Source organism: Myotis lucifugus, unplaced genomic scaffold (assembly GCF_000147115.1).
Source record: "Myotis lucifugus unplaced genomic scaffold, Myoluc2.0 scaffold_153, whole genome shotgun sequence".
In the NCBI taxonomy this organism is placed as follows: Eukaryota; Metazoa; Chordata; class Mammalia; order Chiroptera; family Vespertilionidae; genus Myotis; species Myotis lucifugus.
The window spans coordinates 219647-246174 of NW_005871201.1; the positions used below are offsets into that span (position 1 = coordinate 219647).

Here is a 26528-nt window from a genome sequence, read left to right on the forward strand (position 1 = left end):
CCGCAATCTTGTCACATGGGGATGATGCTCTAACCAACTGCGCTATCTGGCCAGGGCCTATCATTTTATTGTTGTTTATTAGTTAGAATTTTTCTATGAAGAAAAACGTTCCCTCTATTATTTGGTTACCCCGAGATTGTACTGCAAAGGTGGGATAGTGTTTGATTCTTCCCCATTATTTACTGGTTTTGGTGATAATCAGTTGGTTCTCTTATGTATCTATCCCAGATATAACAAATGATTACAATCTTCCTGGCTTCCAATAACACAAATTCATCGTCTTACACTTTTGGAAGCCAGAATCAGAAATGGCCTCACTAGGCTTAAATCAAGGTGTTGGCAGGACTGTGTTCCCTCCAGAGGCTCCGGGGAGAGTCTGTCTTTACCCCTTCTAGTTTTTGGAGAGCGCCCGCATTTCTTAGCTACGGCCACTTCCTCCGTCTTCAAAGCCAGCAGCATAGCCTCGTCAGGTTACTCTTTGACTCTCACTCTTGTGCCCCCTTTTTTCACATTTAAGGACCCTTGTGAGTACATTGGCCCCACCCGGGTAAGCCAGGATCATCGCCCTACTTCAAGGTCACCTGAGTAGCAGCCTGAATTCCATCTGCAGCCTTAATTCTCCTCCGCCAGGGATTGTGACCGTAGTCACAGCTCTGAGGACCAGGACGTGGATTATCTTTGAGGCCATGATTCTGCCTACCACACATTCCTTCCCCCAAAGTAGACCAGTGAAGCTTTTACAAAATATTTATTTTTTTGAGTATCATCATAAACCCCTAGATTTTAATACCCTTAGGTGTAGTTTACTATGTTACAATTACTTATTATTCTTTCTGATGCTCAAATTGTGCCCTATTTGGCCTTCTCATGTTGTTTCCTGAGTCCTTTTGATGTGATTTCAATTGTCTTTGATACCTTCCTTGACTTACGGTAGATAGGGCCTGTATAATCCGAGATTGTTAGATATGTGAATAGTAGATCAATCCAAAATATTTGCCAGTTTTGTATTATTTTTCTCTCCTTCAAGTAGAGTGTAAGAGCCAACATATATTTGCCTTGAGTTTACTACCAATTAGTACTGCTTATGCAGTGTGGGATCTCAGACTGTTCAAATGCAATGTTTAGGTTGACATAAGCTCTCTAACATCTCACTAAGTTACTCTGTAGAGGTAATTGGATTTATTTTTAATTATATACAATCAGAATTTATGTTGCTGGATTTCCTAAACTTTAGTAAAACTTTATATAGAGGCAAATCCTTCTTATTAAAAAAAAACACCTGTCTATGCCCACTTGTGAGTAAAACAACAGAAGAAACTGATGTACTTTAGCTAAAGCTGGTCTGAGCTGTGTATACATGCTTTAAGGCTGTATTACACAGGCTTTTGGGTTGCAAGGAGCAGAATCGCACCAGCTTGTATTTTGTGGAGAGGGCTTACTGTAAGGACTGGGAAGTGTGGGAGCCCAGGCAGCCCCTCATCTCCTTCTTGGAGAAGTGGGGTGGTATTTCATGGCTCTGACTCATCTTCTGTCCTTGCATCTCTACCGCTGTTCCTAGTGCCGTTGCTTGCCCACCTCCCTTCGATTGCCCCACACTGTGCTCACTGCCCGCCGCTGCACTCTTCTGCCCTCTGTGTCCTTCTTTTTTTTTTTTTTTTTTTTTAAATATATTTTATTGATTTTTCACAGAGAGGAAGGGAGAGGGATAGAGAATTAGAAACATCGATGAGGGAGAAACATCGATCAGCTGCCTCCTGCACATCCCCCACCGGGGATGTGCCCGCAACCCAGGTACATGCCCTTGACCGGAATCGAACCTGGGACCCCTCAGTCCGCAGGCCGACGCTCCATCCACTGAGCCAAACCGGCCTCGGCTCTGTGTCCTTTCTGAGGGTCTCCCCTTCAGCTTCCTGAGAGAGAACCTGTTTGGGTTGGTGGTCACTGGCCAACATAGAGTGTGCCCTGGCACAGCTCCAGTGTAAGTCATCTCAGTGGCTTCTAGGTTTTCTCCTGTCTGACTCTTATCTTTGGCCCGGCTGCTGGTCCCCGGTCTAATGAGTTGTGGCTGAGAATGTCAGGTCTCAAGATACAGAACCTGGAAATCTGTGAGGTGTTACCTGTGGCCACATTGCCAGGAAGGTGACTTCGGGTGTCTAGTAGGGGGTGGTCCTTCAAAACAGCTCATGACTCCTCAGCCTTCCGTAAAAGTAAGGACAAGGAGACGGTAAACCCAAGAGGGTTAATTTGAAGAGTGGAGTTAGCATGTTGAGTGGTCTAAGCTAGTCATGTGTCTTGAAGAGAGCCATTTGGTTAAATAAAATATCTAGAGTTTTCAGGAGAGTGAACCTAAAAACTTACCTATCAAAAAAAAAAAAAGGTCAAAAGGTCTGAATCAGGAACATCATTTTGAACAGTGACTTGTATGTACAGTCTACTTTGAACAGTTTGCCCATATCCATTTCCTGAACTCTGTTATTGAAACATTGTTTACCAGATGTTCTTTTTTTATTTTTATTTTTATTTTGGCTTTGTTTGTAGGAATTCCATATAAGCAACTGACTGTTGGAATCCCCAAGGAAATTTTCCAAAATGAGAAGCGAGTGGCATTGTCTCCTGCAGGCGTTCAGGCCTTGGTCAAGCAGGGCTTCAATGTTGTCGTGGAATCGGGCGCTGGCGAGGCGTCCAAGTTCTCCGATGATCACTACAGAGCAGCAGGTGCTCAGATCCAAGGAACAAAGGAAGTGCTGGCCTCGGATCTGGTGGTCAAAGTAATTATCCTCCAACCCCCCCCCCACCCCGCCCCGTTATGGCATGCGGACTTTTCAAACTCTTTGCATGGAAAAATTAACTGTCTCTGTCCATTGTTAGAGCTTTTCATATTTCAAACGGTGCCTTTTTTTCAAAGAAATGATTGTATGTCGTGAATATTCATGTTCAGGCCGTGTGATCAGGCCACGAAAAGAGAAAAAACGATCTTCCGTTGTACATTGGCTAGGTAGGGACATTTGCACCCCAGGGTTCATACATGTCCCAAATGTGCACAGGTGAGCATCTAACTGCTACTGAAATAGAAGGAAGTCGTGGAGCTCCTCCTGGGACTGAATGTGCAGTGATCTTGGGAGGGAACAGTGTTTTATCTGACGTCAGTGCTATTTTTAGGAAGGGCAGGATTGTCCTGGAGAAAGCAGCATGGGGCCGAGTGGCGAGTAGCCCATTTACTTTAATAGAAAAGCTCTCGGATGTAATAGAAATGGATTGAACTTGAGCAATAAATCTCATATAGGGAAAGGCAGAGAGGCTGTGTTATGAGTCTAGCAGGGATAGATTACTAGAGTTGAACATTAACTTAAGTTCCTAAGCCTTTCTGCAACCAAGGCAGGCAGGGAAGTATGGGTTATATGAGCATGATTATCAGGTTAAAATAAGCTCCTCACTTTCAAGATCAGCTTTTTTTTCCTGTTAATTTCTCAGCAATCAATCTCACACACACACACACACACACACACAGACACAATCCTTTTTTTTTTTTTTACATAAACTCCACTCTCTTGATAGGGTCTTAAGTAGTGGTTCTTGCAGAAGACACAAAACTGTGTGTTTTTTTTTCTATAGAAAATGAGAAGTAAAACGTATGACATGGAGCTAAATTGTAATTTCACTAAAGCTTTTACAGGTGTGCAGATACTTGGTGACATAACTTGGTAGAGTAAAGAAGCTTAGGAAAAATAGAAAAATGGTAACCCATCCAATGTGTATTTTAGGGATGGTAACGTTTTGAGATGTCTCACACAAAAGGCTCCGTGTAGTGCACATACGTTTTGGAAATGCTGTGTTCCTTTTAGGGATTTGCAATGTGTGAGCGTATTGAAGGCACTGGGGATCCTGTGATATGGAGACACTATACTTGCTCTAATAAACTGCTTGACCAGGGGGCTTCTCTTTCTATCCAGCTTGCTAATATCCTGAGGAACCACTGGTCTGAGAGCACATTCAAGGAAACATGCCATTGGCTTCACTCCGATGCCGACAGTCTTAGCCCAGCACTCGATAGGGGCCGGTAGAATCAATGCAAAATTTTCCCCTCATTTTTATTAAATCTATATGATAGATTCTCACTGAGGAGAGACAGACCTTGTCAGAGAGTCTTAGTTAAAGTCCAGAACCCGAAATCATATGCATCCAAGATCAACAACCGAAATGGGAATAACAGACAAAGGTCTCATAGGTCAATTGAGACAAAATGCTGTGAAGTGAAAATATTGACCCAGTATTGGTGGGTGTATTTCCTTTTAACACTTACTCCCAGCGCTGTTTTCTCTATGCTTACCTGCTTGAAAACACTGCTGTGGACTGGGAGCTAAACATTCATTGAAGATTGATTTTAAACTTGGATATAAAACACATTTCAAAACACTTGTAAAATGGAATTTAAAAAATTTGGCTTTAAAACATGGACATTTGGAACCTGCAGGCATGTGGAGTGTGCATTCATTGACGGATCTGATACTTCTTTACAGAACAGACTTTATTGTAGCTTTTTGCTTCAACCCAGTTCAGCAAGGCTACCCCTTTGATTGCATTCATCTATAAATATTCACCTGCGATTTTAAGGCGACATAAATCTATCCATACAGCCAGGAGATTTTAGTTTATAATGTTCTTAACTTCTCAACACCCCAAATGTTTGTGTTTGTCAAAATCAGCAAGAATTGCGTCTTTGAATACACAGCCCAAACTTCCTGTTGATTCGAATGTCTCAATTGTGTCAGAGTGACAGGGTTTGGGAGGACAGGCTGGTTGTAGAACCCGCATATTTTCCCACTGCTCCATAGCTCATTGTCAGACCTGTCGAGGCACTATTTTCAGTCGCATGTGCTCTTTCCTCAGTCCAGGGGAGATGTCATAGATCTCCTTACCTTGTGCAGGAATGTAGTCAGACATTTATTGCTGGAAGATCACTCCTGGAGTATTGTTTCAATCCTGGCACGTTATTTAAATTGTCTTCTTTACTTAAAAGTGTGATAAAGGTATTTGCATTTTTAATCGGTGATTTGGCTTTTTTCTCAGGTGCGGGCCCCCATGCTGAATCCAACATTAAATATTCATGAAGCCGACCTTTTAAAGACCTCGGGAACACTGATTAGCTTCATTTATCCAGCCCAAAATCCAGACTTGCTAGATAAACTTTCCAAAAGGCAAACTACAGTTTTGGCGATGGACCAGGTTCCAAGAGTCACGATTGCTCAGGGGTATGACGCGCTGAGCTCCATGGCCAACATTGCCGGGTAGGTTCCCTTCTGTTTCAGCTGCACAGCAGGACGGCGGTGTCACAGAACGTGCTCATGGTAGCTCTGCTCTCTTGGGTGACTTTACTCGTGAGGATTGTTGGAGAGCGCAGCCTTTGAGAGTGTACTTCAGTTATTTTTAAGGCTTTTAAAATAAATATATATCTTTAATTGATTTCAGAGAGGAAGGGAGAGGGAGAGAGAGATAGAAACATCAATGATGAGAGAGAATTATTGATCGGCTGCCTCCTGCACGCCCCACACTGGGGATCGAGCCCGCCATCTGGGCATGTGTCCTGACTGGGAATCAAACGTGATCTCCTGGTTCATAGGTTGATGTTCACCCGCTGAGCCACGCTGGCTGGGCAAGAGTCTTTTTATTGTTTCCCAGTCATCAGATAGGAAATGGTTCTTCATACTGTACTCGGTTGTGCTCTCCTTTGTAATCTTCCTGGGTAGGAGGCAAGTAGTATTTTCTTGCAGTAAAGGAAATGACTGTCAGATTATTTGTATGAAGAATGGACTGCATTTCATATATGTGCGTATACATGCATAGATTAGGTTGAAATTACTGTTTTTTTTCCAGCTTTACTGAGATATAATTGACATATACTATTGCGTAAGTTTAAGGTATAAACATAATGACTTGATATATATATACTGTGAAGTGATTACCACAATCAGCTTAGTTAACATAAATTGCTGTTTTTATAGGTCAAAAGTGGTTGGATATTGACAGTTTCATGTTTCAGTCTAATATATACACATTAGCAGATTCACCATTTTAATTAGGTTTTACTTCCATACATTCATAAAATACTAGTATTTAATGAATAGGGAAAATGTCTGCACTTGAAGAAGTTCCATCTGGTGTCAAAACCTGTGTTGATAACTGAAGGCTAACTGTGTCCTCTAACCTCTGAGGCAAAGAGGGCAATGAACTTCCTCTGCTGGGAGCACTGATGCATGTGCACCTGTTGCCAGCAGTGCCGTGTGAAGGATCCCAGGGCCCATCCGGCCCAGAGGACTGGCTGTTTGCGCAGTCACGCCTGCCCCAGGGGAGGGACAGGAATAGCTCCCTGAGGGCGGCGTGTTGCTCACTTGGCTGGAGAGGGTGAAAAGTCTGGAAGTCAGATGCTGCTTATGAAATCAGCTCAGCTAAGAAACGAGTTGAATTAGATTTTAAGCATGAAAACTATTAGTGGTGACAATTTGCTAATATGAATGAGGCACCAACAAATGAAAATGTTTTTAAAAAAACAGTGCCTAAAAAAAAAAGAATAACCTGAATAAATTCTGACAGATGAGCTGAAAGTCTTCTTAGGTTTTATATCTTAGGTGTAGCATATCAAATATGCCACAGATTCTACTTTGGGTTCCAACTGTTCACTGTGGATGTAAATGAGACGCAATAAGTAAAAATGACAAGGAAAAACACATGTTGTCCTTCATGTAATATGGCAAATGGATTTTTAAAGACATTCTTGTGTGTGATATAAATGATATACCAAGGAACACAATAAATTTTTGTTATATTTATTTAGTTTGTAGAAGAGTTATGTTATGCAATGAGGGACTTAAATGTTTTATAGAAAATGTACAATGTAAACTTTTAAAAAATAGTTTTTTTTGTTTGTTTTTTTTTAGAGAGAGAGGAAGGGAAAAAAAAGAAAGAGAGAGGAAGGGAGAGGGATAGAGGATAGAAACATCGATGAGAGGGACATCATCAATCAGCTGCCTCCTGCACGCCCCCTACTGGGGATCAAGCTCACAACCTGGGCATGTGCCCTGACTGGGAATTGAACCGTTGACCTCTTGGTTCTTGGGTTGACCTCAACCACTGAGCCACACCAACCAGGCTACAATGTAAACTGTTAAGGGTGCTGTTGATTTTGTCATATGAAATGTACATTTGAGAAAGGTCTTTATCAAAACCAGTAGCTTTAGATCAGTGGATTTTAGCTGTAGAATCTTTTGAGCAAAGGAAATATTATGAGGCAATAGAAGCAATTCCACTAAGAGCAGAGTGGCCTGAGATGAATTGAGGGGTGAGGGGGATCCAGAACATGTCTGTTCTCTATCCCACCCACTGTGGGCTGGCTGCAATTTAAGCCTATGGGGACCCATGGAACACAATTTAAAGAATCACTATGTCCTGAGTTGATACATGCAAAGGGTATAGTTTGAGATGAATTATCTAGTATACTTATCATACAACATGTGATAAGTCATTTTCTAAGTCACATATGGTATACACACATACACACATATGGTTACACTACACTGAAGCCACATTTCTTTCAGTGCATTGATGTTCATTCTGAGTTTTATTATTCTCATCAAAAACAGGCCCACTTAACATTTTTTTCTACCATCAACATTTTCTTGTACATTTCTGTGTAATCAGCTTCATTTTTGTTATTTTTTTTCAGTATAGCAATTGAATCTTTTAAAATACTAACTCCAAAATTAAATTCTTGCAATGGTCTTTGAATGTCTATCATGTTTGCTCTTTGAAAATTTCCATCACTTGGATTCAGAAATAGATGAACACATTATGTAATCTGTAAAATATTATTTCCTGCTTTTAATGTAATTTAACTTAAAATAGTGCATGCTTTTGCACCAATTATTATGTCAAATATTTTATAAAGATATTATTAAGGAAAGGTTTTATTGTCAGGTAGTGGGTGGAGTTTATCATTAAGCAGTTGTATAACAGTCAGATAGCGTGTTTATTACCAAGTGAGAAGGTGCAAAAGTGTAAAATGGCATGAAAATGAAATTAGTGTTATGTGATAAAAATATCCTCTTAAGTAAAAGATGGTATAATTTACTAGTTCTTGTTGCATAGCGTATTTCTTTAGCTAAAAACACTCGTAGTTAGCCAGCGCTTATTGTGACAGGCTGTAGGTAAGTGCTTTGCACGCATTATCTTATTTCGTCTTCATGACAACACTAAGAGAGGCTGTTTTTTGTGTGCCGGCTTTATACGTGGGGAAACCAAGGATGAGTGAATTAAAGAAGGTTGCCCAAGGTCACAGAGCATGTCGGTGGTAGAACTGGACTTGAACTGAGGTCACTGTCTCAAAATCCCATGCTTTCAACCTGTAGAGATCAGGGGAAGTGGTATTTTTGGTGGTCTGAGGCTAGAATTGGAATTTTATTATGTACAAGCATATTGCTAATCTAATCCTTTAATTTTAAAGTTTTCCCTCTGTTCTTATACATACGATGTAGTCACCAAAGAAACTTTGGACACTGTAATAAATAAAACAAAAAGTTTGAAATACCTGTTGTCTCAGCACCCAAAGAAAACCATTGTGAGCGGTTTCTTGTCTTTCCTTCATGTCTAATTTATCACAACAGGCTTTCTGCAGTGTTTGTTAGAAAGAGGCCTGGGAGCGTCATGGATTAGCATATGCCTCCTGGGCAGGATGCTGGGGTTACACTTCTGGCTCTGCCGGTTACTAGCTGAGGGACCTTCGGCAAGTCTCTCTTTTTTAAAAAAAGTATTTTAATTAATTTCAGAGAGGAAGGGAGAGGGAGAGAGATAGAGACGTCAATGATGAGAGAATCATTGATCAGCTGCCTCCTGCATGCCCCCCACTGGGGATTGTGCCCGCAACCCGGGCATGTGCCCTTGACCAGAATTAAACCTGGGACCCTTCAGTCCGCAGGCCGATGCTCTATCTACGAGCCAAACCGGCTGAGGGCTTGGGCCAGTCTCTTCATCTCTGTGTGTCAGTCTCCTCACCTGTGAAGTGAAGAGAATAAGTGAAGAGAATAACCTATCCATACCACGTCATGAAGGTTAAAGGCGTAAGTATATACATAGCACTTGGAACTGTTTTTGACATAGCAGGTGCCATATAAAATGTTAGCTATCATCCTTTGATGATTAGCATGTCATTGGTGACTTATGATGCTATAGGAGGCTCACGTCTTTCATATGATGGAATTGCTCATTTTATGGAATTATTCATGCATTTGTTTCTTTTCTTTTTTTAAGTTACAAGGCCGTTGTACTAGCAGCAAATCACTTTGGACGGTTTTTTACTGGTCAGATCACAGCTGCCGGAAAGGTCCCTCCAGCTAAGGTAGAGAAAACTTTTGATGTTTCTTCATAATACGAATGAATTAAAGGCGAGGGGATGTGTAGTTTGGAAAGACAGCTATTTTCCCATGTTTGTTGCGTGTTAACTTCTCACGGGTGACTTGTGGCAGGTACAGAGAGATGGCGGAGCCTCCGAGCCGCTTAAGATGGCTGGAGAAAAAGCACGTTGATGTTTCCAGATGTTCTAGTCAGTCCTTTTTCTGCTTTTGCCGCACTAACTTGCATTCTTAAAGGGATTTTGGATGACTTGTTCTGTGGAGCCCATTTACTACTATTTTTAAAAACAGTTTCAAGATGCCACTCAGCAAATTCTTTCTTTTTCTCCCCCAGCAAATTCTCAATTTCCCAATGATTGCGACATTTTGGTTCATTGAAAAGATTGTCTTGGTTTCCTCACTTTTTGCCGAATGTTGGGTCATGAGGACAGGAGATGGGAGGTGGTGTAACCGGGATATTTGGCAGGGACACGGGTGCGCTTTCTTTTATCGAGATCGAGAGCAGAGGAGAGGGGCCGAGAGGTGGGCATGGCTGGGTGGAAGAGTGGGTTCCGTGTGACCCCTCAACACTGCGTACACTAACTGAGGGTAAGCAGGTCATTATCCTGACAGAATAATGTGCAGGAGACAGGACCTGACCTGCTGTCATCCACCCGCGGGTGTACCTGTCTGTGGGGTGCTTCCTGCTCTAAAGCACTTTGTCATTATAAACCCGAAGTTCTCACACAAAGTAAATCACCTAGAAGCGTGGTCGGCCAACTGCGGCTCGAGAGCCACATGCGGCTCTTTGGCCCCTTGAGTGTGGCTCTTCCACAAAATACCACGTGCGGGGGCGCATACAGTGCGATTGAAACTTCGTGGCCCATGCCCAGAAGTCGGTTTTCGGCCTGGGCGAGTCTATTTTGAAGAAGTACTGTTGATATTTGGCTCTGTTGACTAATGAGTTTGCCGACCACTGACCTAGAAGAGTGAAAACACACACACACAAAACCACACCGTGAAACAAAAAACAACAAAAAACCCGCCATATCAGCTTTGAGAAATCTAGTTAATTGCTTTAAACAGGCGGGAGGAGAGAATTACAGGTGTTTAGGTGGAGAGAAAGAATACATTCCTTTTCTAAGATTACATCGCTTGATTCTAGTGCTGTTCCCTCTTTTAAATTGTGGAGTGTTCTGTTATTTCTGATTGAGGCTAACTTGGCCTCTCCTGTGATTTTCACTTATTTTATTTCATGTCATTGTTTTAGCAATGACACTCAAAGGCCAACGACCTTCACTGAGAATAGCCTGACAATCAGCGGCTCAGTGGGTACAACTGGGGCGGGCCCTGGAGCCCAGAGCCTGTTTGTTCCTTCTGGTCCCTCTTTGTCACCTTTCCCGTAGAGTCCCCCCCTCTCTCCCCCCGCCCCAACAAACAAACCATCACCGTTAAGAGCAATTTTCATAGGACTTTTGAGACACTGCCCAGGGGGGAGGGCACTGGAGCACAGTTGGAGTATAGTCTTAAAGAGGGGGAAGGACGAGTGGGCATGATGGGTGGGTAGGAACTTATAAACTTCAGTTTCTGTGGGTGGCTTCTCCCTCCTTCCCTCCCTCCCTCCCTCCCTCCCTCCCTCCCTCCCTCCCTCTCTTCCTCCCTCCTTTCTTTCCTTCCTTCCTTCCTTCCTTCCTTCCTTCCTTCCTTCCTTCCTTCCTTCCTTCCTTCCTTCCATAGCAACAAGGAGTTACCTTCCATTGACTGGGAAGCATAATAGGACTTTTCACACCACAGACAGCATTTTCCTTATTTTGTTTCTTAGGAGTCAGGGGAGACTCTAGTTTCTGAGGAATTCTTTGGTTTCCTTGGCTCGGGTCCTCCCAGGGTTAAGGAGATTGATTACATTGCTTTATATTTCAGCTACAATCCATTCAGATTGGTTCAAAATTAGGTGCTTGATCACCTGCTCTTCCTTTCAGAAGCATTTGAGCTCAAATTGGGGTTGGAGTAAGCGGGCTTCCCGAGGTTGTCCCCATCTTTGCAACTTACTTTGATACTTTATGAACATAGTCAGACCTGAGCATTGGCGAGGGGAGGGGTAGCTAGAATGCTGGCTACACTGGGAATGTCAGTGGGAGAAGTTCTGGCGTAGAGTGAAGAACCTGTTAACCTTTTGCACACATACTGTGGATCTTGCTGGCTGTAGCTTTGACACTGAGCTGCTGATTGTCAGGCTATTTTCAGTGAAGGTCGTTGGCCTTTGCCAGCAGTGTTCTTTTGATAAACTTTACGACAGTGGCTTGGGGGGAGGGGGAGGAGGATAGAGGGGGCATTGATGATGATGGAAGGAGACTTGACTTGGGGCAGTGAACGCACAATACAGTGTGCAGATGATGTCTTACAGAATTAATTTTGCACCTGACACCTGTGTAATGTTAACCTGCGTCACCCCAATAAATTCAGTAAAAAGGAAGAAATAAATAAAAAGCGGTGGCCTTCAGTTAGAGTTGTCTATCGTTCAGAACGTTGAGTGAGGGCTGATGGCTGCCACCAGCACCTCCTGGTTTATTTTTGAGCTCTGACTGTGTACCAGACACTGAAGGTACTAGCGGGTGATTTTTCAGAATCCGTTGATAATGGACTTTATTGAAAACACGCCGGTTCTGCCCTCTGTCCTAGATTCTGATAGTTGGTGGTGGCGTTGCTGGGCTTGCCTCTGCAGGTGCAGCCAAGTCCATGGGGGCCATTGTTCGAGGATTCGACACGAGGTGAGTGCTTCACTGGTGACTGCTGTCAAGGTCAAAACCCTTGTTTCAGGTGGATGCTGTGCTGTCCTTAGAGTTTATAAATTTAAGTAGCATGTTGAGAACTGCTCTATAAGCTCTTTAAATATTTCCAGTTTTTCAAAGTGAACTCTAAGTGAAAAAGTATTACTTAGTGGAAGAAAATGTAAGGACCGAGACTCAGTACAGCAGGAATAATTTAAAAAACAAAATAAAACAAAAGACTTGAAAACTAACACCATACTCAGGTTTTTTAAAAAAATATTTTACTTATTGATCTGGGGGGGGGGGGAAGAGAGAGAGAGAGAGAGAGAGAGAGAGAGAGAGAGAGAGAGAATCATCGATTTGTTGTTCCACTTATTTATGCATCCATTGGTTGATTCTTGTATGTACCCTGACCAAGGATTGAACCTGCAACCTTGGTATATTGAGATGATGCTCTAACCAACTGAGCTACCCGGCCTGGGCTGAGATTGGAATTTAATGGGTCTGGGAAGCGGCCTGGGAATTGGAACTGTTAGCAGGTAGCTGCAGCGATTGTTTTCATCAGGGAGGTTTGGGATTCACCGTGGGATGGGTGTTGTTGGGTTAAACACTGTCTATCACAGAGCTGAGATCCGTTGGCTCCGGTTTTCCAACCAGTGCGCAATGCTTGGTCAGCATTTTTTTTTTAAATAACGGAATGTAGTTTTACATAATTTGAATGTGTTGGCTTTTTACATTTGCCATTTATACCACTTACAAGTTGCTTTTTTTCAAACACAATTTAATGAGGACTATGGACAAAAATCACTTCAGTAAAACATGCCCAAGTAAAAGAGTCATTTATTTGGGAAAAGTCCCCACAAGTCAGAACATTTACAGATGAAAACCTCCACTTGAGTGATTTGAATGAAGGCGAATCTTAATGTAGGTCAGAACTCCCATCCTCATTGATAATGGAGCCACAGAGACAATCGATTACTGGAGATGGTAATAGTGACATTCCTTTTGTAATTTGACTAAGGAGTTGGGATTCTCTATAGTTTTTTTTCCCCCTCGAAAAAATATTTATCATAAAAGCATTAACTCCCTTTAGAAAAACATTGAAACAGTCCAATCAGAGACATCAAAAGAAAGTCTCCACTTTTGAATATATACAGTTTTTTCTTTTAAAAAATGTCTGCGTGCATGATCTTGGTTCTGTATTAAGGGCCTAAAATAACCGCTGCTTTCCCTCAACGCTCTCCAGGGCCGCGGCCTTGGAGCAGTTCAAGTCTCTCGGTGCCGAGCCCTTGGAGGTGGACTTGAAGGAGTCGGGCGAGGGCCAAGGCGGGTATGCGAAGGAGATGTCCAAGGAGTTCATCGAGGCTGAAATGAAGCTGTTCGCTCAGCAGTGCAAGGAGGTGGATATTCTCATCAGCACCGCCCTCATCCCAGGTACTTTCACTATGACTTCTTCAGACGAGGGTTGATCACTGTTGAACGAGTGAATTTCTTCAAGTAAAGATTGACTTGCTTCCTAGTAAATGAGAAAGCACATGAGAGGCAGAAAAGACAAAATCACCACAGCCCTAGAGAAAAACAGTCGTTAGTAATTTGGTCTCTTTGCTTCCAGTCTTTTTTCTGTGTATTTTTATCTGTGTTCGTAGATCACAGTCTATGTACAAGATTATATTTGTACATAATTTTCTCTGTTTATACCCTTGGTAAGTTGGTTTTTATTTTATTTCTGTTCTCTTTATTAAGATGCTACCTTTTTATTGTAGGAAATTCAAACGGTACTGAAAATAGGGAGGAAAAAAGTATAGATCGGAAGTTACACCAGAGATGAGACCGTTATTAATATTTTGATGATCATTTTTTCATATGTGGGAGAGAAAGACAGGGGAGCTTTGGCTGTGTGTATATTTATGTATCTTCCAGTATATATATTTTTACTAAAGGATAGGGCACTTTGTCACTTTTAATTATGTCCTTTGACATGTTTGGTCTTTGTAACCAAATTGTGTGCTCTTTGGATATCAGGAATTACTTTCTAGTCCAGTATTACATCCCCTTCTAAAGAGTATTTTTCACTCAATAGATGATGGTGTCCAACTAATAAACACTTATTTACTCAATAAACACTAACTCGATCTAGCAAGATTTGGGAGTGAAGAAACTCTCCACCTTTTATATTCTTAGCTCTTCTCTTGTTTTATATATATAGAAACATCAATGATGAGAGAATAACGAATCAGCTGCCTCCTGCAGGCCCTCACTGGGGATCGAGCCCACAACCTGGGCATGTGCCCTTGACCGGGAATCGAACCATGACCTCCTGGTTCATGGGTTGATGCCCAACCACTGAACCATGCCAGCTGGGCAGCTCTTCTCTTCTTATGTTCTTTCCACGTGTTATTGAATAATGAATACCATGATGAGTCTAATTTTTTTCTTTTCTGAAATCTCATAGGGTTTATGGTTCCTTGTGTTAGAGCCTATTAACGGAACCTCGCTTTCTCTAGGGAACTGGAAAATTAGAAGTTGCTTTGTCCTGAAGTCACAGGAAAGGAGAAGTTCTCTTCTAACACCCTTTCCCCCCAAAATCTGGCTATGATAATCACAAGGGCAAGAATTTGATCATATCCATGAGCTTGTGGGGCATTACGTGCCTCCCAGCTCTTTTTTCTGTCCTCTTGTGTGTCCAGATGAAACCTGATAGGTGGGGTGGTCTTTCCAGACACCCCCATCCCACCTGAGATGGCAGGATAAGCAGCTGGGCAGGGGGCCCCTATGGGCTCAGCCCTCTGAAGAGTCTGTGTGTGTAGAAATGAGGCCTGGAGGTGGGTGCAGAGCAGGCCAGCCAGGGGCCCAGGTGGTGGTTGTGAAATCGTCCAGCAGGACACGACTCGTGAACAGGCAGTGCAGGAGAGCGCTCAGGATTCGTCCTTCTGTGGTAGTGGCGCCTGGCTCAGCTGTTGCACAGGTGGCTTGGGGGAGGGGTGGGTGGCCTTGCTGTGCCATCTGACCTTTGAAAGGCAGCTGCTGACTAGATGCGACAAGTGGCCAGCAGAGGGTGCTAAAACATTTGTTCAGGGAGTAAACGAGGCCCTGAAGCTAGATCTAGTCAAGCCAGACCTTACTAAAGAACAGGATAGTTTGGATACAGTGTATAGAATTATTATTGATCATCAAGCTCGAAGTGAGTGCTAGAACTCAAGACTTCTTTTTAAAGAAAATATATTTTTATTGATTTCAGAGAGGAAGTGAGAGGGAGAGAGAGATAGAAACATCAATGAGAGAATCATTGATCAGCTGCCTCCTGCATACCCCTCCCTCCTCCCCGCAACTGGGGATCGAGCCCACATCCCAGGCATGTGCCCTTGACTGGAAATGAACCCGGGACCCTTCAGTCTGCAGGCTGATACTCTTATCCACTGAGCCAAACCGGCTAGGGCAGTGGTCGGCAAACTCATTAGTCAACAGAGCCAAATATCAACAGTACAACGATTGAAATTTCTTTTGAGAGCCAAATTTTTTAAACTTAAACTATATAGGTAGGTACATTGTTATTAACTTAATTAGGGTACTCCTAAGGCTTAGGAAGAGCCACACTCAAGGGGCCAAAGAGCCGCATGTGGCTCGCGAGCCGCACTTTGCCGACCACGGGGCTAGGGCAACAAGATTTCTCATATAAAACACATACTGACTTTTAGGGCCTGCCCCCCATAATATCTTATTTTTTTTTATAAGTAGTTTATAGTAAGTGTACTTTAGTAGAAAGTCAAATTGTATAACAAGTCTTTTTTTTTTTTAAATCCTTACCTGAGGATATGTTTTTATTGATTTTTAGAGAGAGGGAGCAGGGGGAGGGAGAGAGAGAGAAAGAGAAAAACATCGATTTATTGTTTCACTTGTTTATGTGTTCATTGATTGTTTCTTGTATGTGCTCTGACTGGGGATTGAACCCACAACCTTGAAGTAGCAGGACAACACCCTAACCCATGGAGCTACCCGAGTCTAACAAGTCTGAAAGAAGACTGTTGAAGAAGTTTTTTTACTCTGTTCCTCTTCTGAAGCTACGATCGCCTCAGCACATTAAACGTACAGAGAGGCCAGTGCATTGGTCCAGAGCACACACTCAGAAAGCTGGTCTGAAAAGGACCTTTCTGATATTTTTTTTTCTTTTGAAAACCAAAAAAAAAAAGATCTTTTTAACGATCTTTTATCTCCCTCCAGGACTGAAACCGGAAAGCATGGGTACTAGAAAAAAAGATAGAAAAGATCGTGTAAAGGCACAAATGCCCTTTGAAAAGCAGTGTCCTTGCATGTACCTCTGCATGGGTCACCTGGTGGCATGTCCAACTCCTGAAAGATCCTAGAGCAGAAGTTATTCTAAGGCTTTTCTTGAGTTGGGTCCAGAGGAGATTAAGTTAAATGTCAGAAGTTCTCCGAGTTGAGATTCCTTAGACCAAGTCCTCGTGGCCGTCCTGGAGGCCTGGGTGGGTGAGAGTGCTGAGAGGGACACAGGCGCTCAGGTCGTTTCGGGTTACAACCTAATGGACTCGGGAACTTTTCCTTTCTCCCAGGGGCACATCCGTCAGGGGGCTTGAAAAGACAGTGATCTTGTGCTTGTGTGGGGTGTATGTGGGATGAAATATTTCTGGAGCCAGCTAATTATTGTGCGGCCTGGGATTTTGTACCACATACGCGTTCCATCATCTGGACCCCAGGAGTGGGATGGGCAATCGGTTCAAGGCTGGAATTTCACTTGATTTAGGTGATGTCAGGAGAGGGCCTCGCTGGCTGTCCCATGTTGTGGCACTGTGCACACAGGACAGCTCCCAGCCTTCCTGTCCAGCTCTTGGACCTTCGAGACTACTTAGAAAGTAAGGCAGCCCCGCTCTGGGCATGCTCAGGCTGTGCTCATAATCTTCCTGCTACACCTTTTGAGACACGAGAGCTTTATTGTTGTTGTTGTTGTTATTATTATTAGAGGCCCAGTGCACGAATTCATGCACAGGTGGGGTCCCTTGGCCTGGCCAGCAATTGGGGCCAGTTGGGGCCAACTGGCCAAGGGGAGGGACCACAGGAGGTTGGCCAACCAAGGGTGGTTGGCTGTGGAAGCACACTGACCACCAGGGGGCAGCAGCTCCTGCGTTGAGCGTCTGCCCCCTGGTGGTCTGTGTGTCGTCATAGCGGCCAGTCGAATGGTCATTCGTGCTTAGGTATGTGTGTGTGTGTGTGTGTGTGTGTGTATATATATATATATACATAATGATGATTTTTAGCATTCCTAGTGTCCTGGAACCCTGTTAGCGAGACTTTTCATAGACTTGGACTATTTGACCAGGAAGAGGCTGAATCAGGTTGAAGATCTGATCAGTGAGTTAAGGAGGGGAGAGTGGGAAGGGGTGAGGAGCAAGCGTGGTGCTTTGGCACTGACCGTGTGCAGGCAGATGTCACCTGAATTCCAGGGAGAATGGAGTACTGTGGAGCACAGGCCAAGTCTACCTGCCAGAGACAGTCTTCCATGTAAAGGTTTCCTGAAGGCCACCTCATTGAAAATCATAAGCTTTCCCGCTGCCCCTTCCCCGCCTCAGGTCTGGCCCTCACTGTGTGATTGAGCCGGAATTATTGGAAAGCCTGGGGCTTTGTTTATTAATGATAACTGTGTCTTGGAGCACCGGGTTCCCTGCCTCATTCGGCAAAGGCATCTGAAATGACCAGGATTGGGTCAGGTCACCCCCACACCCCCAACCTTTGCTACCACGTCTGTACTGCTGGGTGGGTATTTATGTAGCTTTCGGGCCTGATTTAGCTTTGGGGCCTCATGTTAAACTAACGTAGTGCTCTCTGGGTCGGATTTCAGTCATGCTGGCCGCGGTGATCTCCTCAAATAGACCAAGGACTTTCGGGCCTTTACACATCGTTCCCTCTCTTTGGAATGTGTCCCGGCTCTGCCCTGCCCCTCGAAAGCCTACTCATTAGTTAACACTTCCTTCCTCCATCTGAGATTTGGTTTCTGCCGCCTCCCGCTGGGTGGTAAGCCCTCCTTCTCCTTCATTCACAGCCCTGTGCCGGTGCCTCAGATCCCAGTGGTTCTCAGCTGCGCTGTGCCCTGTGCTCTCAGCGAGAGTGTTGGCTGTCGCCCGTGGTGGCGTGGTGGCATGTGCTTGGCACACAGCCTGGCACACAATAGTGGCTCAGCAGATGTTGCCACCCTGATGATCCCGGGGGCCTTCCTTAGGTCTTGGTTGGTACAATCCCGTTATTTTTCCAGGGTTATCCAAGGGAAGATGGAGAATGCTCCGTTGGCTCCATTTTGGGTAGGAACACTGCAGAGGGTAACTGAAGACTGAGGAGCTAGCGTTTTCATTTTTCTCCGATACATACCCAGAAGTGGACTTGCTGAGCTGTAAGGTAGTTCTATTTTTAGCCTTTTTAGGAATCTTCGTAATGTTTTCCACAGTGCCTGTACCAATTTGCAGTCCCTCCAACAGTGCACAAGGGTTCCTGTTTCTCCACATCCTTGCCAACTCTTGTTTGTTGATTTATTGATGACAGCCATTCTGCAGGCGAAGTGGTTTTGATGTGAATTTCCCGTGATGTTGAGCATCTTCTCATGTCTGTTGGCTGTCTGTGTATCTTCTTTTGAGACTGTCTTTGTGTTCTTTGCCCATTTTTTAAAATCCTCACCCATTTTTTTTTTAATTTGAGAGAGAGAGAGTGAGTGAGAGAGAGAGAGAGACATCGATCAGTTGCCTCCCGTACTCACCCTGACTGGGAATCAAACCCGCAACCTTTCAGAGTATGGGAGGACACTCCAACCAACAGAGCAACCTGGCCAGGGCTCCTTTGCCCATTTTTGATAGGATTGTTTATTTTTTTGTTATGGAGTTTACGCATTCCTTATATAATTTGGATATTAATTCCTGTTGGCTATGTCACTTGCAAGTATCTTCTCCCATCGGTTGGTTGTGTTTTTGTTTTGTTGATGGTTTCCTTTACTGTGCACAGCTTTTTGATTTGATGAAGTCCTGTTTGTTTATTTTGCTTTTGTTTCCCCTGCCCGAGGGGACACACCCGAAAGATATTACTAAGACTGATGTCAAATAGTTTATTACCTGTGTTTTCTTCTAGGAGTTTTATATTTGCAGGTCTTACATTGAAGTCTTTAGCCTGTTTTGAGTTTGTTTTTGTGTATGGTGTGGGATAGTGGTTTAGTTTCATGGTTTTTATGTATCCACTTTCCCCAGCACCACTGTTGAAGAGATTGTTATTTCTCCATTGTATATTTTTGCCTCCTTTGTTATAGATTAATTGACCTTGTAAGTTGTGATCTCTATTCTGTTCAGTTGATCTATGCATCTGTTTTTGTGCCAGTACCTCATGTTTTGATTATTATAGCTTTGTGTTATAGTTGGAAATCAGGGAGTGTGATATCTCCAACTCCCCACTCCCAGGATTTCTTGGACTATTTGGGAGCTCTCTGAGAGAGCTCTTCTGAAAACCAGCATGGGCTCTCTAGTGATGCGGCCATGTCGTTTACATGGAATAGAAATATAGCACAAAAGAAAAACTTTCCGCACTGATTTTTAAACTTGTTCTTTCAGACGAGAGAAGGATTACAGCGATGCACTCTCCATTTTTGAAATTCCATGAAGATAATTTTGTTTTGATGACTGAGCAAAGTTTCCCCCTAAAGCAGGGGTGGGGAACCTTCTTTCTGCCAATGGCCATTTGGAGATTTATAACATCCTTTGTGGGCCATACAGAATGATCAACCTAACAGTTAGCTTGCTCTATTTGGTCAAACATTTAATTCATTCACCCTTAATGCCTTGGCAGGGCCAGACCAAATGATTTCCAGGGCCCTATATGGCCCTCAGGCTGGACGTTCCCCACCCCTGCCCTAAAGTAAAGGTTCAGATGACTCTGTTCTTTCTTCTGCAAGCATTAGGATCTTCCAGGACAAAACTATATAGAGCAGTGATTTCCAACTTAGTTGAATTATTTAACTTAAAAAAATGATGAGAGAGAGAGAGAGAGAGAGAGAGAGAGAGAGAGACATTGATTTGTTGTTGCACTTATTTAATGTGCCCTGACTGGGAATTGAACATGCAACCGTTGTATCCTGATGACACTTTAACCAACTGAGCTACACCGCCTGGGCCTAACTTTTTTTTTTTTTTTTCTGAGTAATCAGATTCATTTACCATCCTCCTCTTCCTTAAATATATTATTGTATAGAATAGTTGTGTAGAATTTTATAATATTACTTTTACAAAGTTTCCTTGGTTTTGAGAATTGTGAAGGGCAGAGAGAAATACTTACATGTTGCAACATCGTTACCAAGGGTTGGTAATCACCGGCTGTCTACGCACCTCTTGGTAGATTTCAACACCCACAGGGCGACTTGTCATCGAGAGGAGGGTGCCAGAATGGGGAGTTTTCTGTTTCCATTCATCAGTCTTGTCTTCTTAGAGTGTGTTTGAGCACATTTAGTGAGAGACGGGGCTAAATTTAACAAATGTTCTGTTAGGAAAATGTGCGCTACAGAACTGTATTCTGGTTTGGTCTGTTATTTGTCCAAAAGTATGTCGCAACATTGGGAAGCACTGTGCTCCCTGCGGGTAGTCCCCGAGTGGAAAAGGGTGGAAAAGGATGGGGAGGCGGAGGCTGTCTTAGGTGAAGCAGCCCCCGCTAGAGCTAACAGCGAGAACTTCCCACCCTGTGCATTTCTGCATCTCCTGCATCCCCCTTGCCCCATCCTTTCTTGTGCTTAGTAGCAGTTAGCGTGGTCTAGCTGCATAACAACTTAACCCCGAAGTGTGTAATGGCTCAGACATTCTAGAAGTGTACTTCTTGCTGAGTTAACAGTGGTGGATGGTTGACACATTGGTGGGCAGCTCTCCTTCATGTGGTCCCCTGGGGGATTCAGGCGTGACAATGTGGCCATCACCGTCATGAAGCTGTGCAGGTCACTCTGGGCGCTGTCTCTGTTCCAGCCAGCCGAGGACAGGGACGCAGAGGGGTGTGTGTGGGAGGCCTAGTCGTGGCGTGCTGGGGGCTAATTCCAGCAGGTCATAAATGCAAGAAGATCATCAAAAGGTGGGTCAACCTTGAGGCTTCAGCAGGGCTGAAGATTAGTATTATTGCCTGCTGCCAGACAGCTGAGGGCATTCCCCAAACCTGAAAATCTACATGTTATGACCTGCTGCTGGTCAAACAGCTGAACAACTGGATAGTTTACTGCTTACCAGACTTTACCTTTGATATGTGTGTTTGCTTTGCTTTAGGGCAAAAATGTGTGAATACAAAGCCCTGGGTCCGGAGATTCAGAGAGAACTTAGTTACTAAAAGCTAAGCTCCATCTGGCTCTCCCACGTATTCCAAATTTATATTTCATGTCTAGTTTATTTAATTTACATCGCAGCCCCTTCTCCAGATTCCTGAACCCTTCTAGGTGCAGGATATCACCCTGGCAGTGGCGCACACCAGTCCTGCTCACATTTCTTTTGCTAAGAGTTAGTCATGCGGCCAAATCTAACTGTGAGGGAAGCTGGGGATTGTCGCCTAGCTGTGTGCTCGGGAAGAAGAGAACACTTTAGTAGCCTTCCAGGGCTACTAGAACAAAATCCAACTCTACTTAAATTAACACACACAAATTTAAAAACAAAACCATGAATTTTCCAGGGGCACAGTTCAGCCCATAAGAAATGTGAATTTGCTGAGCAGCTGACAGCCTTTTTCCTCCTCCCCACTTTGTCATTTTATCTGGTCGCATTTCATTTGTTCATTGGGGGTCAGATCCTGACTCGGAGACAGATGAGTAGATCGAGATTCCCGGTACCACCGCTTAACACTTGGAGTGCGGGAAACGTCATCTCTGAAAGCGGGTAAAAATTTCTACCTTGCAGAGTTACTTGAGGACTAGATGTAGGAAACACCCACTGTAGGGTCTGGCCTGTAGACTGTTAGCCTAATTCCCTTCTCTTCCATTGGTGACACCTGGTCTTGCAAATTGGTGGATGGAACAAAACCAAAAGACAGAGCCATCTTATATTTTGGCGGGAAATTCACCCCACACCGGAGTGTTAACAGCGAATGTGTCTCTCAGATTCCTCATCTCTGAAAGCGGGTAAAAATTTCTACCTTGCAGAGTTACTTGAGGACTAGATGTAGGAAACACCCACTGTAGGGTCTGGCCTGTAGACTGTTAGCCTAATTCCCTTCTCTTCCATTGGTGACACCTGGTCTTGCAAACCGTACTCGGGACTGAAATGCTCAGCGACGTTAGCAGTAGGAAGTCAGATGTTTTCAAGGACCATGTGGAATGTCGAAGGTGGTCTCTGAGGTTGTCAGGCTCTGGACGTACTCGTGAGGGTGAGGAACCAGCACCCATGGAAGGCGATCTGGCGTGGGTCTCCCTGAGGAGAAACACGGCTGACCTGTGTTTTACCCGAATTTTATGAAGATAACCATTTCATTGAGGCTCTTTCTTTAAAAAAAATATTTTTATTGATTTCAGAGAGGAAGGGAGAGGGAGAGACAGAAACATCAGTGATGAGAGAGAATCATCGATTGGCTGCCTCCTTCATGCCCCCTATTGGGGTTTCTGCCCACAACCCAGGCCTGGGTTCGATTGCCCTGACTGGGAATTAAACCACGACCTCCTGGTTCATAGGTTGACACTCAAACACTGAGCCACGCCGGCTGGACCATTGAGGCCCTTTTATGAATTAGCCTTGTTCTGAGCTAAGTTGAATGGCTTGAGAAATAAACAGTATTATTTCTGTTTTTAAAGATAACCTTTAAATCATTTTGTATTAACTGGTAAAATCAGAATGTGTAATAAATACTCATTGATTAGTTTTTTAGGGATTTTGGTAGCTAATGTACATCTAACATGTATTGGAAGGCACACATGTTATAATTTATATGAGACTATTATACATTTTCTTATTTATGCTATTATTCAAGTGTGAGATTGTTTTGTGAGAATTTCCATAGCTTATAGAGTTGTGGTAAAATTTTGACTTTTAGCTACATGGAAATTTGCTGCTATGAGAGGGAAATTATTAACATAATCAAAGTTTTCTAAATAAGTATGTTCTTTAATTATTAGGTAAAAGATTGTTTTTAGATTTCTTCTTTAATTAGCTCATTAGGGATTTCTCCAATCTGCTAAAATATGCCGTTGACCAATGTGTTTCGTAGGCATTAGTACATTGAGGAGTATCTCCAGGCCTTTGGTTTGTGAAACCCAAGTTTTTGCTGGCCTGGCTTTTTCCGTGGTTCCTTAGACAAGTAATTAATTATTCAGAGAACATTTTCCTCTGGTTCCAGGGGTGGAGCTCACATAGAAAGTACTTAGCTTGAGTCACCATTTGCCCACCAGATAAATTTGTGGGTCTTTTGGGGTTTAACCACCTGTTTTTAGGCAACATGTAAGTATAAATGTATTTGTATAATAAAGGTCATTTGATTTTTTTTTTTTTTTGGATTTCCCATGAAAAAAAAAGTACTCTGCTTGACTTTAGCTTGGGTCAGGATCTCTGCATTTCTGGACACAGCCCTCTTAGCCTTCGCAGTCTTTTTCTACTGAGATGGAGGGGTTGTGTTGGTGCACCACAGGGCTGCCTAAGTCAGCTTCATTAGACCATGCATCCATGGCACTTTCTTGACTCTCCTCAGAGCTATCCTGTGTTAAATTAGGATAGATTAATATAACATGCAGGAATACCTGGTGATGTTTGCTAAAATGATTAGGAAGCTTCTGTTTTGTAACCCATATATTACTATCAAATATTCCCTTGACATTTGTGACTTTCATGAATTGTCCAATTTGGGAGCACATAGTTTCCTTAATAGCTTATTATTATACTTTTTTTTTTAAAAAAAAAAACCCACAAAAACAAAAACAAACCAAGCAAAATGTTTCTCTCTCATGAGTGGTCCTGGAGGTAAACCCTTTGGGAAGAGCAGTGCTGGGATTTCCATGCTGAGCGATTGGCTCCATCCCCGCCCTGGCTTTGCAGCTCACATCCTATGCTTCCTTAAGATTGACCACTCTCACCTGTGGCATGGACTTTAGGGGTCTCTTGCAGGAGTTTAAATTTCAGACGCTGAGTTCCTGAGTGCCCAGAGACGACTGTAATACTCAGAATATAGTTTTAAAAAATGATGATGTAATTTGTACTGTTTTCTTTGGTTTTATTAGGTAAAAAAGCTCCGGTTTTATTTAGTAGAGAAATGATCGAGTCAATGAAGGAAGGTTCAGTTGTTGTGGATTTAGCTGCAGAGGCTGGTGGAAACTTTGAAACCACGAAGCCAGGAGAACTGTATGTTCATAAGGTATCACTCAAAGCTTCCTCTTCTATGAACCAATTCCCACATCTCCAGGGACTTGTGTGAGTGTTTATTCCGTTATGTATTTAGAAAAACCAAAGCCTGAACATTTTAAAAATAAAAAATAGGCACGTTTAAAGCTCCTTTTGAAAGTATATTTGTTTGTGAGGATGTGTATGTATTTATAAAGATACAGAATTTCGAAACGTAGCCTTGCCTATGACTGTGAATTGTCCTGGAAAGAATGGGAGCATACGAATAGGCCTTTCTGACTGCATTTTTGTTCATTCAGGGAGTTACTCATATAGGCTACACAGACCTCCCCAGCCGAATGGCCACACAGGCCAGCACCCTGTACTCCAACAACATCACCAAGCTCCTGAAGGCCATCAGCCCTGACAAAGATAACTTTTACTTTGAAGTGAAAGATGACTTTGACTTTGGTACAATGGGCCACGTCATTAGAGGGACTGTCGTGATGAAGGTGGGTACAGAGATCTGTTCTTTCCTGAGTTTTCATTGCAAACTTGGTTTAGGGTGTCTGTCCACGGAAGAATCCTAGTTTGGAATTGGGACCTATTCTAATAAAGTAGTGATGTGTTGCTTTTTTGCCAATAAAATTGTTTAAAAATGCAGAATGACTTAGCTATTGCAAAGACTTATATACACACATGACACACCTAAAATATGCATAGCTTTTGAAAAACGGAAACAAGCAAAACAAAAAATCAGAATTGAATAAAGTGAAAATGAAATGTTTCTCAAACCTATGTGCTTTTAAGGATTTGATCTGTATTCTTTCATGTGTGTTCTATGCACATACAAATTGTGTATCTATGCATGTATGTGTAACACAAACATATTTACATAAACATGCATTATATATTTATATAAAACTAGAGGCCCGGTGCACGAATTTGTGCACAGGTGGGGTCCCTCGGCCTGTTGCCCAGTCCTGATTGGGGCGATCGGGGCCAGCTGGCGGGGAGGGGAAGGGGGGGGCGGGAGGTTGGCTGTGGGAGCACACTGACCACCAGGGGGCAGCTCTTGCGTTGAGCATCTGCTCTCTGTTGGTCAGTGCGCATCATAGCGACCGGTTGACTGGTTGTTCTGTTGACCAGTCGTAATGGTCACTTAGGCTTTTATCTATCTTATAGAATAATTTATAAATTACTAGTATATGAATTTATTTATTTTTACTTATTTATTTTTTTGTTAATCCTCACCCGAGGATATTTTTAAATTGATTTTTATAGAGAGAGTGGAAGGGGGTGAAATGAGAGAGAGAGAGAAAGAGTGAGAGGAACATTGATGTGAGAGAGACACATCGATTGGTTGCCTCCTGCATACACCTGGACAGGGCCTGATCAAACCTGCAACCCAGATACATGCCCTCAACCGGAAATCAAACCCGCAACCATTTGGTGTACAGGCTGATGCTCGAAGCATTGAGCACACCGGCCAGGGCTGTACAAATTTATTTAAAAGTATTTTTAAAAGAACAGTTTTTTCCCCCTCCAACCTATTTCTAAAACCCTGGATTGACTTAAGAAATGCTTTTTTGCTAATTCCTGTTAGGATGGTGAAGTGATTTTCCCCGCTCCCACACCGAAAAACATTCCTCAAGGCGCCCCAGAGAAGCCGAAGACAGTGGCTGAGCTGGAAGCTGAAAAAGCAGCGACAGTCACGCCCTTCAAGAAAACGATGACCACGGCTTCGGCGTACACCGCGGGTGAGGCCCCTCCCACTCACCAGCGTGTGGTCTTGATGATCTGAATTTGGATAGTCATGTCAGGAGTAGTCAGTGAAATGCTTTTGCCCGTCTTTGGATTCCATTAGGAATTGGGCCCGTAGAAGCAGTTTTCCATAAACATGCTGTCTGTCCCACCCGGTGGAGTTGGAGATTGTGTAGATTTGCTACCCCAGGAGCTAACAGGCACCATGCTATATACTGGAATGAATGTGTGGGAAAGCATACACAGGCGGTGAATACGTTTCCTTTTATAAAAACATTTTAAATATGATTGTTCATATTTTTATCTACGTCAGA

The 26528-nt window shown here is 43.2% G+C and overlaps 1 protein-coding gene across 4 annotated transcripts in view; it reads left to right on the top strand.

The window, feature by feature from the left end:
* The window catches only part of NNT (nicotinamide nucleotide transhydrogenase), a 77726-nt gene that overhangs the window by 8833 nt on the left and 42365 nt on the right, over positions 1 to 26528 (top strand). For all 4 annotated transcript variants that reach the window (XM_006095382.3, XM_014461425.2, XM_014461423.2 and 1 more), the window contains 8 exons: positions 2539 to 2768; positions 5068 to 5285; positions 9298 to 9385; positions 12057 to 12145; positions 13392 to 13579; positions 24351 to 24484; positions 24771 to 24962; positions 26057 to 26210. In XM_006095382.3, the coding sequence (XP_006095444.1) occupies positions 2539 to 2768; positions 5068 to 5285; positions 9298 to 9385; positions 12057 to 12145; positions 13392 to 13579; positions 24351 to 24484; positions 24771 to 24962; positions 26057 to 26210 (1293 nt within the window). The remainder of the gene's footprint in view (positions 1 to 2538; positions 2769 to 5067; positions 5286 to 9297; positions 9386 to 12056; positions 12146 to 13391; positions 13580 to 24350; positions 24485 to 24770; positions 24963 to 26056; positions 26211 to 26528) is intronic.